Source organism: Nansenia antarctica, assembly GCF_963989245.1.
Source record: "Nansenia antarctica genome assembly, chromosome: 14".
Taxonomy (NCBI): domain Eukaryota; kingdom Metazoa; phylum Chordata; class Actinopteri; order Argentiniformes; family Microstomatidae; genus Nansenia; species Nansenia antarctica.
The window spans coordinates 15,524,719-15,538,428 of NC_137684.1; the positions used below are offsets into that span (position 1 = coordinate 15,524,719).

A 13,710-nucleotide genomic window follows, 5' to 3' on the forward strand; every position below is an offset into this window, starting at 1 on the left:
TTCCCTTCTGACCTACATGAAGTGCCTAGATGCAGAGGGTAAGGGTAGGCCTACAGTGTGAGGCGGAGGGTTGAGTCTGCTGTCCCCACCACCACGCCCTCAGGAGGTCCTGTCAGGAAGTTAGCCACATGCTACCATTAGACACTCCACTCTACTCCTCTTTTTTCCTTTCTTCCCTCTCTCCACATGTGAGCTGAGCTGCTGGGTCACAGGGGAGCGCTTGTCCTCATTTCAGAGCCCTTGTTGAAAATTTGAGTTTGTTTTTTGAACTTTTTTTTTTTTTTATGTGCGGTATATAACTGTTACACAACAGGATATTTGGCTCATGTTTTTTTATTAGAGCTAAAGAGAGAGAGAGTGAAAGAGAGAGAGAGAGAGAGAGACAGAGAGACAGAGAGAGAGAGAGATTTTGTCTGTGGTGACGTAGGTTAGCTGCTGTAACATTCACACCACAGCGAGTCGTGCAGTGGTGTAATTAGCCGCAGTCCAGCCCAGAGAGACATGTTGTAGACAGGGTGTAACTTTTATTATTTTATTATTATTGTTGTCGCGAAATAAAATTTGGCATTAAATTGTAATCCGAAGCATGGCTTCATCAAAGAAGTCTTAAAAAGTATTACATTTGACCTCTTTAAATCTGCAGATGCTGTACAACCTCATAACAACCTAAATCATTAAATGTTTGGTTAACCACTTAGATTCAAGGTGTCAAACTGAAGTTCAGTGCTGATGGAGGTAGAAATCGGAGGACGGCCTCATTGTAAATACATGGAACGCAATAGGAACGGTCTCATACAAATGACTTTGATACCGTTCCTCATTCCGTCCGTGCGTTACAATGGATCCTCCGATTTCTACCTCTACCAGCTGTATACCTCCCCTGCTGTATGCACATTAGCGAGAACCCGTCCCACCCTCCTGCATGAGGAAGTGATCAACCAAAAAAGCACTTTCAGCGGCCGCCTCATCCTGCCAAGGTGCTCGGAGGAGCGCTTCACACGCTCCTTCGTCCCATCAGCCATCAGGCTGTATAACGCCGCCAGCTGTGGTGACTCCTCCTCCTCCTCCTCCTCCCCCTCCTCCTCCTCCTCCTCCTCCTCCTCCGGGCGGCACGGTGGTTCACGAGGCCCACGATGGCGTCCTCTAACGGACTGAAGAGCACTGTGTTCATGGACTATGAGTGCACTTATTCTGACCTCACACTGACTGTTTTTTTGGAAACAATGTTCTTAATATGCGTAGCTGTATTTCTCTTTTTAGTCTGTACCGTACTGTTGTTGTGTCCGCTCTATTTATACTCTTATTTATTCCCTGTTCGTTATCTAGTATATGTCTTTTTTATCCCCCATACTCTTTTAAATCTGGCTGCTGTGAGAAAGTAATTTCCCCCTCGGGGATAAATAAAGAACTTCAATACTTCAACTTCAATATTTCAATACTGGTACCAGTTTGAATTAGGTCTCACTGCTCTGCTTCAGGGAACATAGCGGTTGCGTTGTGGTTCTGTTGTGGTTCTGTTGTGGTTCTGACCCCGACCTCTGTGTCTCCGTCCCTCAGGTCAGACGGGCCGGTATGTTCTGATCCAGCGTCTGAGGGACTCCGAGAGGCAGCTGCTGGCGACCGACCGGCCCTTAGAGTCCCTGTCCAAGCTGGGCCAGCATGGCAACGAGGTCCAGTTCTTCCTCCGCCGCACCGGCCCCAGCAGCAGCGACGCGCCGCCCGGTACCGGTCCTAACCAGGACCGGCTCACCCCTCTCCCCGCCTCCCTGCTGCCCAAGCACCCGGAGCCGGAGCTCCCCAAACGCAGCCAGCCCAAGAAGTCCCTCACCTTCAACCTGGGCCCCTCCACCTCCCCCAGGAGCAAAGTCAAGCAGCTCCGGAGGCCCTCCCGAGACTCCCCGGGGGAGCAGCAGAGGGCCGTCACGCCCAGCCCCAGCCCCAGCCCCAGCCCCAGCCCCGTCCCTCACCCTCCCCTCCGCACCACCTCCTCCCCTTCCCCCTCCCCCGTCCCGGCAACAGGCCCTTCCAAAGAGGAGGCGTTCCGGCAGGTTCTCCAGCAGCAGGAGCGTCTGAGGGCCATCGAGGCCCAGCTGGAGGTCCTGGAGAGGGAGTCTCGCGGCTGGGCTGACCGCCCCTCCCCATCGCCCTCCCCGGCCCCCCTCCCCGAGGGTCCCCGGCCCCAGGAGGAGATGGAGAGTCTGGAGCAGGCGGCGCGCAGGAACCAGGCGGAGCTGGCCCACGAGCAGTTCTGGGAGGAGGAGCTCCACCAGGAGGCGGAGAGGGAGCGGGGGATGAGGCGGAGGCTGGGGGAGCTCCACGCCGACGTGGACGACTGCGGGCGGCGGCTCCACGACTTCTCGGCCCGCTCGGCCCAGCTGGCGCAGGAGGTCCAACGGGAGAGCCAGGCGGGGGGCGGTGGTGTGGCCCAGGCCGGGAGGTCCAATCATCCGGCGGGGGGTCAGGCCGAGGAGTCCCTGAACGCAGAGCTTGAGAGCCAGGGGAGGCATGGGGAGGAACTGGAGGGGGAGCTGGAGGAAGTGGACAGGGCTCTGGGGAAGACGGAGACTCTGCTGCAGGTAAGGAGAGAGGGCGGGGCCCAGGAGAGAGGTGTGTAGTAGGTGTAGCGCTGTATCGCCCCTCCTATCCACTAGAGGGCGGTAGCTAGCATATACTCCCCCGCCACCTAGAACAATCCAGCAGACACACACACGCCAGTGCAAGGACAGTCGCTGTTTAACTCTAAGTCGCTGTTTGGCTCTAAAGAGGGGTGCAGGCTCTAAAGAGGGGTGCAGGCTCTAAAGAGGGATGTAGGCTCTAAAGAGGGGTGCAGCTCTCTACCTGTACACGGCAGCAGGCACAAACACTCACACTGCAAGGACACGCGTTCAAACAAAATAACAAGCAAAAGAATTTGATAGGAAAATGAATATTTATTGGGAAAACTGGACATTAATGTTTTGGACTTTTGTCATACATGTATGAATGTTGTGTTATTTGTAACGGGAAGTCTGGTTGAACTGGTCTGATAGCCAGGTTTGATCTGCCATGCCAACCCAACTCTGGCCCACATCACAATTATGACATTGACAATATCTACTGTTTGTATACTAATTGTATTGTTGTTATTTGATATTGAAAAAAAACAATTAACAGATTAAATAAAATAAAGATCATTTATATGCATCGTACAAGAGCTTTTTATTGGGTTGGGCCAGCATTGCATTTACATTTTAATTTTTTGGGCTTTTAGCAGATACCTTTATCCAAAGTGACAACAAATACATTTGTCTAAGTAAGTGAATCGTCTATCCATCAGTCATTGTAAGAAAAGTATGGGCGCTTAGGTGGCGTAGTGGATTAAGCGCTGACCATGTACCGCAGGGATTCCGGTACGATTCCAGCCGCGGACATATCCTGCATGTCATCCCTTCTCTCTCTCTCACCCATCCTTCCTGTCATAATCTCTACTGTGTCTGTCATTAAAAGGAAAAATATGAGTGGGACTGCCCCACTCAGAAAAACTAACTTAAAAAACAAAAGTAATCTCTGCTCGGGCCAGGGTCCATTAGTAGTCACAATGTTAGAAGAAGGTTTTTTTTTGTACGTTGTTTGTTAATATACAGTGGAGAAACTGAACAGGGGGAGGGGGGGGGGGGGTTCAAGGAGGGACAGTTAAGGTGTAGTCATGGTTACTGTTTTTGGTCTGTACTAACTGTACTAACCCAGTTAGGAGTGAAACCCAAGCCTCCCTATGGAACCAGAGCAGTGGAGGCTAGTGGAGGTAGAAATCGGAGGACAGGCTCATTGTAATAGAGCTAATCCAATAGAGCTCTCAGGTCTTCTGACGCTGGTTTTCTCTGTGTACCACATGTACAAAAGAAGAGATTTGGTGAGGCTGCATTCTCATTTTATGCACCCAAATTGTGGAATGCACTGCCAGTTTACATTAGGGATGCAACCTCAGCAAATATGTTCAAGTCAAGACTAAAAACCCATCTTTTTAATATTGCCTTAAAATGACTAAATAATTAAATTATGAATATATAATGATTGGAGCACTTTGAGCTGCAACGCTTGCAGGAAAAGTACTATACAAATAAAAGTTTATTATTATTATTATTATTATTATTATTATTATTATTAATGGAACAAAATGAGGAATGGTATCAAACATTTGATATCAATCCTTATTCCATTCCATGCATTTACAATGAGCCTGTCCTCCGATTTCTACCTCCACCAGCCTCCCCTGAATCTGAGTCCTGGCTTGATCCACTGTTTGGAGCCAGACACACAAAAAAAACAGACACGACACATTTCAGCTCAGATCCTCCCAGACTGGAGAACAGCTTACTGGCGACAAGGAATCTATCACAGCCCTGTTATGTGATACCACAAGAAAAATATTATGTGTATTTTTCTGCATTAAAAAAACACACAGAAAACTTATACCAGTAATCACACAGAGATATATATGAAATTCACACAAACATAAACTTTGTTAGTAAAGGCCTTGAGCATTTCTGTTTAGCGAACGCTCTTGTACATTAGCTCCATGTCTCATTAAGCCTGGCCCACAGGCACTCTTAGACCTAATACCCTGTCTCTCTCTCTAGGCTCCAGACTACATGTCACGGCTGGGCTATCAGCGCTGAAACTGATTAAAAGACGATAAAGAGACAATAAAAAGATAATTTGGTTATCAGTCATGTGATCTGAAGGGGAGAGTGACTGCCTCCCGGGAACTCAAGGCGGATTTATCTCTGTGGCTAAATAATGGTTATACGTATATATATATATATATATTTATTTATTTATTATATGTTTTATGGGCATTTCTGCTTTATTGGGACAGTAGAGAATGACAGGAAGGATGGGTGAGAGAGAGGAGGGAGGACATGCAGGATATGTGGATGGAACCATGGACCCTGCCATTATGTGGCATGTGCTTTAGCGGGCTACGCCACCCAGACGCCCCAGTAATGGTTAGGTTGAGGCGACGGCTTTGTGGTGCAGTGTCTCATTACCGTTGACTACAGTCTGTTTAAAAAAAACTGCCGGAAACGTTTTAGCCAACATACATCTCAATGTAAAATGTTAGTAATGGCATCCGTGGCTGCACATTGATGACCTTTGAGTCGAGTTACTCCAGGGAGACTGTCCCTGTAATCTCTAATTGTAAGTCACTTAGGCTAAAAGCGTCTGCTAAATGTAAACAATGTCATGGGCCCTCTCAGTACTCTGCTTTTGAGGGAAACACTGGTACCAGAGGTGGAGGCTGGTGGAGGTAGAAATCGGGGAGGATGGGTCGGGCTCATTGTAAAGCACGGAACCAGGAAAGAGGCGTGGTGTCGATAACGAAACACCGTCGGTGCGAGAGATCACCAGGCAGCGATGTCAGCCGTAGATCATCATTAGGCCTCCATTATCTAAAATGCTCTTGTTTCCACCACCCAGGTAACGCCATTGGCTGCTGTGACAAAAGCAAACAAGGCGTGTGCCAAGATGTCTGCTCTTTACGCTGTTGTAATGAGATGAGCAGAGGCCTGCCGGCTCCACTTGACTACACTTGGCTGTGCTGTGTGCCAGATAGATTTATGTGTTTCTGGGGGGGGGGTGTTAGTCTAATGAGTCGCTGCCTGGCAGATGGTGATGATGATGATGACGATGATGGTGATGACAATGATGATGCTCTCAGGGTTCCATCCAGTCAATCTGCTAATCAGGCGTACCTCCGCAGGTGTGTACCGCCTCTCCATCTAATGGACTATGGTCAGGTGACACGCGGGGTACGGAGGCGCGCGGGGGGGAGTGTGGCAGGGGTGCTCTCTCTCTCCCACTCTCTCTCTTTCTATCCCTCACTCTCTCCCTCTCCCACTCTCTCTTTCTCTCTCTCCCTCACTCTCTTCCTCACTCTCTCCCCCTCCCTCACTCTCTCTCGCTCTCCCTCCCCTCTCTCTCTCTCTTCCTCACTCTCCCTCCCTCCCTCTCTCTCTCTCTCTTCCTCACTCTCCCTTCCTCCCTCTCTCTCTCTCTCTCGCTCCCGGCCTCTCACTCCCACTCCCTCCCCCCCCCACCTCTCTTTCTACTGTATTGACTGGTACCATATTGACTCCCAGACGTATTGACTGGCACCAGTGGGTAGTTGTTGACGGGGGGTTGATTGATCAGTTTGTTTGTCATGTCCAGGAATAATTGCTGGGTGAGGATTTTGACATAGGAGTCTGGAGAGGAGCCACAGCCCCTATACCAACGTTCCTAGACGTTGTTTGTTTCTTTCTTTATTTTGTAATGGTTCAGACTGCTAAAATCACATTTTTATTTGTCATGTACATCGCATACCTCGCATATAATTGACGTGAAAATGCTTTGGAATCTTGCTACAACAACAGTCGACAACAACCAACAATCCAATACAGTAATACAATACAAAAACTACAAAAGAAGTGAAAATAGTAATGCATGTAGTGTAAGTAGCGGAGGAGGAGGGGAGGCTGGTGGAGGTAGAAATCGGAGGACTGGCACATTGTAGCCTAATTAATGGAATGAGGAATGGTGGAGGCATGCCTCCCCTGGGGTGAGACGCACTAGTTGATTCCCATGTTGATGACGTGACGTGACCACTGACGATAGTGGTGTGGACATTTGCTGCCCTCTTATGGGCAGAAAAGGAATCGCAGCCTTTTTTTGAATAACACTTATTTCAGTGAGTTCTGGCGATTATGTAACACAGCTAAATACTGATCATGTCTCTGCCTGCTTGTTCCACATAGACACCTCAAACATATGTCCCTGGTTTCAAATTAATCTCTGTTTGTTGATACGGTTGTCTAGCCTTAAAGGACTGAATAACTAACTAAAGCTAGAGATTAGATTAGATTAGATTAGATTAGATTAGATTCAACTTTATTGTCATTGCAGAGTACTAGACAACAAAATGCAGTTCAGCATCTAACCAGTAGGTCGAAGGTTAAAGAGTGATCACATTGACCAGGGATGTGCAACCGGCAGTGGTGCAAAAGCTCAATTGGATTGTTCACAGTGTCCGGGGGGGGGGGGGGGGTTATGTTATATTCATGTTGTGAGTGCTGTGATGCTTATACATAAATGTTCTGTATTTGAAACACATTCTACTGTGATCATCTCTTACTCGTTTGAACATTTGACAATAAATGTTCATTTAACCTACGCTATTTGACAGAATGAGATAAACTGGTAGAGCAAATCCCAACTTGAACTATTCAATACAGGGGAGGCAAGCTATTGAAACAGTAGAGGCTGCTGGAGGTAGACATCCTGAGGACAGACTCCTTGTAACGCACGGTATGGAACATGTGGTATGACACGTGTTCGATACCACTACTCATTCCTTTCCACGCATCACAATGAGCCTGTCCTCCGATTTCTACCTCCACCAGCCTCCCTTTTTTCAATACCTATACATGTCCGGTCCTGTGAGATCGACACAAAGCGTCTAGGCAAAGTGGGTTGTTACTGACTAGGGGTTGACTATGGTTTGGGCCCTGCTGATTTGAGACCCTCTTCTCGTCTCTTCTCCTCTCCCCTCCTCCCCTCCAGACTAAACAGGAGGAGCTGGAGGAGCTGAACAAGGAGCTGAGACAGTGTAACCTGCAGCAGTTCATCCAGCAGACGGGGGTGGTCCCCTCACACACCAGCTCACGCACGGACCTCAGCGAACAGCTGGACCAGCTGGATCTGACACAACTGCTGCAGGACGGCTACCGGAACGGAGGTACACACACACACAGATGTCTAGACAGACACAGCAGCGCAAAATCCCAGTCAACTGGATCTGTAGCCTAACTGTCGTCTGTCTAGACAGAGAGAGAGACGACAGAGAGAGACGACAGTTAGGCTACAAATCCACTTGGTTAAAATACTGTGATCTGACGCTACCGGATCGATGAGAAAGAGGTGATTGTACGTTGTCAGAAGGTTTGAGTAAGTGCAAAAGAAAGAAACGGTAATGTTGATACTGGATTTTTGGTGCAAGGTCAGCCATGTTTGAACTTGAAAGCCAGTGAGAAGTACAGAAAGACTGTGTAAGGTAGGGAGATGAAATGGTATTCTGCTGATGAGAAGATGGATAGCGGTTACTAAGCGTTAAGGCAGAGGTTGTACATTGTTTCCCTTTTTCTTTTTCTTTTTTTATTGTATTTCATCTTTACCTTTTCTTTTTACTGTTTTCCCCTGCTTTTATATTCATTATATGTTTTTATTATATTCACTTTATGTTCTTATTCCTGTTGTAAAGCATTTTAAGCTGCATTTCTTGTATGAAAGGTGCTATATAAATAAAGCTTTACTTACTTACTTACTTACTTACTCTCACACACACACACACACACACACACACACACACACACACACACACACACACACACAGATATTCACACATACACACACACTCCCTATCACACACAGATACAGACACACACACACACACACACACACACACACACACACACACACACACAGTCATGATAACAGCCCCTCCTATACCTCTCTCCTCCAGACCTGTCCTTCCTCCCCTCCTAAACCTCTCTCTCTCTCTCTCTCTCTGTCCTCCAGGTCTGTCTTTCTTCCCCTCAGAGTCGTCGCCCCCCCGCCCCACAGCCAAGCAGTTTCTGGGTCATCCACGCAACCTGCAGAACCCCCTGGTGTCCAGCCTCAACCCTGAGGGTGTGTATGTGTGAGACCCTCCCTCCCCCGCCCTGCCCTGCCCTGCCCTGCCCTGCCCTGCCCTCTACCTCAGCTTGACTTTTGGGCCATGCCTGGTGACCGCATCCCTCTGTCCCGACAAGGGGGGGGGTGGGGGGTGGAGGTCCTAACCCCCCCCAGATCTCCTCTCCCTTAACGGCCGTCCCCTGACTGTCCCCTCCGCCTCTCCTGCCGTCTTATCTTCCAAACATGTACCTGTTCAATTCCTCCCCGCCCTCTCCTTCTTCTCTTCTCTCTATCTTTTTTTCCCTTGTGTTCCCTCACTTTATTTCTCTCTCTCCCTCCCCCGCTCTCTCTCTCTCTCTCCTTCCTTCTCTCTCTCTCTCTATCCCTCCCTCTCTCTCTCTCTCCTTCCTTCCCTCCCCCCCTCTCTCTCCCTCCCTCTCTCTCTTCCTCCCTCTCTCTCACTGTCCCTCTCTCTCTCTCCTTCCCTCCCTCCCTCCCTATCTTACCCCCTCTCTCTCCCCCCACCCTCTCTCTCCCCCCCTCTCTTTCTCTCTCCCTCCCTCTCTCTCTCTCTCCCTCTCTCTCTCTCTCGCTCTCCCTCCCTCTCTCTCTCTCTGTATTCTGCTACTAACAGTAGCTACTGCCTCCTTGTTGCTACAGCTGTACTGTGTGACACTCAGGCAGTGCAGCTGTGAGCCCCCGTCCCCCCGTCCCCCTCCACCCTCCCCCTCCCCAGTGACGCGGGTGACTCTCCCACCCACAGAACAACAGCCCTGTTCTGTTCTCCAGACAGCTGTGTGTCTCTATCTCCCTCTGTCTCCACAACCATACAGTGTGTTCACGGCTCCTTGCATGAGAGAATGACTTGGAAGAGACATTCTGATTGTAGTACAAAACAACACTTGGGTGTTTTTTGGTTATTGTCACTAAAGATGTGTTTTTTTGTTTTTCTTACTTTGTGTGTGAATGGAATTAAGCCTAGTCTCGGTTTTAAAGGGGTTGATTCTTATTCTGTTTTGTTGACCTTTGACCTCTTCCAAAAGAGAGAGAGAGAGAGAGCCCTATCCTCTGGCTGCCCCGACTATCTGCAGAATGTTTTGCACACTCCTTCCCCTCTCCTGTGTGAAGCCATGGGCCCTGTCTGACTACTACAAATGCACCTGCCTTCCTGGTTGCTCTGTGTCGATACTGTCGATCAATAACGATCACTGATCTCTTAGCAGGGTCGGATAGGTTAAAGCACTGAGATTCCACTAAGTGCCAAGCTCGAGATTCCACTTTAAGTGTCGAATTTCGAGATTCCCTTTAGTGTCAAACTGGTGATTTATTATTTGTGACTTAAGGAAGGAAGGGTGCATTTCAACAGTGTTGGAATGGGGCCATGGCTTGTATGTGATGTTGGGTGAGATGTTTACTCTTGTGTGTCCTCTGGTGGCGATGGGTTTCCATGGTCCTAATCCTTAACCTTTGACCTGTCAGTGCTACGGTCCGCTGACCCACACCTATACAAACACACCTGTACAAGCACACACACACACAGGCCAAATCTCAAAAGTCTTGATTAGTCACCTCCCCCTCTCCTCACACCTCCCCCTCGAAACCCATTGGAGGAGAAGGTCTAGGGTTCCTCCTCTTGAGGCTTCTCCTCCAATGGGTTTGGAGAAGGAGGCAAGGAGGAGGGGAGGGAGGTTTCTAAGAATCAAATCAAGGAAAGACTTTTGGGGTTCGACCCTATTTGTGACAACAGCTGGTGAAAGCGGGACATTTTTTTATTTTTCTGAATAAAAGTCTGAACATTTTGATTGGTTGCCGACTTGTTCCCCCTTTCACCAGCTGCTGTCACATTTGGCTAAACAGTACACCTTGCCGACAGGTCAAAGGTCAACGTGGTCTCTCTCTCTCTCTCTCTCTCTCTCTCTCTCTCTCTCTCTCCCCCTCCTCTCCTCTGGTTGGCTGGCTGGGTGGTGTCTGCTGTGTTCCTCTGCCATGATGGGGTTATTAGAAAGGGAGGCTGGTGGAGGTAGAAAACAGAGGACAGGCTCATTGTAATGCATGGAACGGAATGAGGAATGGTATCAAATCAAACACCCCTATTTTATGCATCCATGCATTACAAAGAGGCATTTTTTAATCTCTCTATATATGGGGAGGCTGGTGGAGGTAGAAACCGGAGGATGGGCTCATGGTCATGCATGGGATGAATCGAGGAATGGTATCAAACACAACATGTTTGCATTACTTTGTAGGCTAACACGTGTTTGATAGCATTCCTCATACCGTTCCATGCATTACAATGAGCCCGTCCTCCGATTTCTACCTCCGCCAGCCTCCCCCTGCTCTCTATACACCCAGCTCTTCCTCCCGCCGCCATTTTATAACTACATTCCTGAGTACGAAGTGTGTTTTATCTCGGATGCCGATATCAAAAACGAAGGGGAGCATCAACCCAGATTATGTTTGTGTGTCTTCTTGCAGTCCTGACATCCAGAGAGTCGTCATGGCGATAGAAACACGGACCGCAAGGCCGAGGAAAACTTGTTGACTGTTCCCTATATGTCACACCACCACCGCATATTTAACCCCCTCTCTCTCTGTAACTACCATCGTTATCCAGATTATAACCATATTATATATGTCTCATATACATACTGTATATATACATCAAATATATTTACAGCATTATTTTGCTATATACTGTACACTGCAAAGTATGTATGAAATGTAAAAAAAACAGAATATTTAGGAAACTTCCACCTAGAAAGATGATTTACTTTGTCTGTGTATTTAAATATAATAAAAACAAATGGTGCATTTGTGTTTTAGATTACCTGGACTGTTGTATGTTTATTGTTTTAACGACTGACCGGGTGCTAAGAGTGTCATCGTACCAGGGGGAGGCTGGTGGAGGTAGAAATCGGAGGACGGGCTCATTATAATGCATGAGACGGCATGGGACTGGGATCAAACACGTGTTACAAAGTAATGCAGACATGTGCGTTTGATACCGTTCCTCATGCCGTCCCATGCATTAACAATGAGCCCGTCCTCCCATTTCTACCTCCACCGGCCTCTCCCGCTTCATTCTCACCAGGACGTGTGCAGTTCAGTGGTGCGGGAGGATTAGGTCTGATGTCCCTGGAGAATCTCCTCCAGTGAGTGTTCCACATGTGGGTGAAAAGCCGACTCGAAACTTCCACCACACCGTCCTTAAAACCACCGACAGTACAGTATGAGTCATACATTATACATATTTCATAGGTACGTGTATTTATATCAAGTGTTTATGCATTCATGAAGGATGCTCTAAGGAGCTGCTCAAATGGCAGAAGTCCTACAAAGCACCTATATTGTTATATAACACCATATGGAGGATTAATACGATTTTATTTGTAACACACGCTTTTCTTTCGTACAATAATATATGCCGTTGAGCTGACGCTTGCCTCCAAAGCGACTTACATTGCAGTGAGTGCATAAGCTTTTCATTATATATGGTTCCAGGAGGACAATCTCCTGTGGATGGCGCTAAATGGATTGTGTTAGCACTTATGGTGGTCTAATGATGCTCTAATGGTGCCTATTGTAGTTGTGCTTCATTTTAAATTGGAATAATTCATCATTATGATTATGATGATGATCATTAGGCCCCTCCATGTGTGTACACAGCAGCTACCCTGGCTTGACCACAGGACCCCCCTAAGGCAACAAATAGGACAGGAAGATTTTAGTCTAAAGAGTTTGAAGAATCTAAAGAGTCTAATGAGTCCGATGAGTCTGAATAGCCTGAAGACTCTTAAGATACTGAAGAGTTTAAAGAGTCTAAAATCTGAAGAGTCTAAACAAGAGTCTGAGGAACCTTAAGAGGTGAGTTTTTTCAGACCTGGTTTGAAGGAGGAGAGCGGTTGGCCATGACGGTACAGTAGGTCTAATAGAAAGCATTGTGTCTTTCATATTATGTTTACTTTTCAGGAACACAGAATGTAATTACACATACAAAAACATAACAGACGTGTGGGGGGGGGGGCGGCTCTGGTCCGCTGTGTGGAGAAAAGCACTGTGAAGGTGGGTCATAAAGTGTTGCTAAGGAACCTCTTTTGATGCAGAAAGAGGAAATGGGGCATACATCCATACAAACAAACACCTGTGGGGGGAAGACATTAATGTAACACAGCACTTATACAGTAGATATGTCCCTGGCTGGCACCAGGGGAGGCCGGTGGAGGTAGAAAGCGGAGGCCGGGGTCTCATTGTAACGCATGGAACGGAATGAGGAATGGTATCCTAAGTCATTCTCATGTATAGTACAGCACATGTGTTTGACAATGTGTTCCTCATTCCATTTCATGCATTACAACGAGCCCCCCTGTCCTCCGATTTCTACCTCCACCGGCCTCCCCTGATACAGTACACACAGTATGTGACCCTGGCTACCAGTTGTTCTAGAGATACAGCACTCTGCTGACGTGGCAGTGAAGATGGCTGACCTACATACACAATTAATGCAGACTCATTCCCTGGGAGGTTGGAGCTCCTTCCTGCGTTGCCTTCGTCCTGGAGTGGTTGGGTCTTCATCGTTGATGCTCTGGTACAATACATGCATTCCTCTTTCCGTCCCACGCATAACGACGAGCCCGACCTCTGACCCCTACCGCCACCAGACTCCCCCCTGGGTCATAGATAGCGCTTTATGAACTCACCACTCTTCTGGTTTTCTCTCACGCCATCACACCACTATGAATTGACTCTTTTTTTTATTATTATATATATATATATTTGAGTTTTTTATGAAAGTGAAGTAGATGTCTGTTGTGTTGCATCGTTAGGATGATTCACTGTCCTCTGATGTTATTGTTACCATGGGAATGAAGCGCTTATCATTTGCATCATAAACAGTGAGTGAGTGGACAGCTAACTCTGGAGGCAGCAGCAGCAGCACCCGCCATTACGCAGCTCCTCTCCTCCTCCTGCCCCCCCTCCTGTTTGTTTGCCTACGAGCGTAAACATGGCCGACTGTGTGGACTG

The 13,710-nt window shown here is 47.8% G+C and overlaps 1 protein-coding gene across 2 annotated transcripts in view; it reads left to right on the forward strand.

Moving 5' to 3' along the window:
- rassf7a (Ras association domain family member 7a) overlaps nt 1-11,461 on the forward strand; it is a 66,029-nt gene extending 54,568 nt beyond the window's left edge. For both annotated transcript variants that reach the window (XM_080544954.1, XM_080544953.1), the window contains exons 3-6: nt 1,558-2,576; nt 7,579-7,753; nt 8,593-8,703; nt 11,164-11,461. In XM_080544954.1, coding sequence (XP_080401080.1) covers nt 1,558-2,576; nt 7,579-7,753; nt 8,593-8,703; nt 11,164-11,195 — 1,337 coding nt within the window. In that variant the 3' untranslated portion in view covers nt 11,196-11,461. The remainder of the gene's footprint in view (nt 1-1,557; nt 2,577-7,578; nt 7,754-8,592; nt 8,704-11,163) is intronic.
- Nucleotides 11,462-13,710: the final 2,249 nt, after the last annotated feature.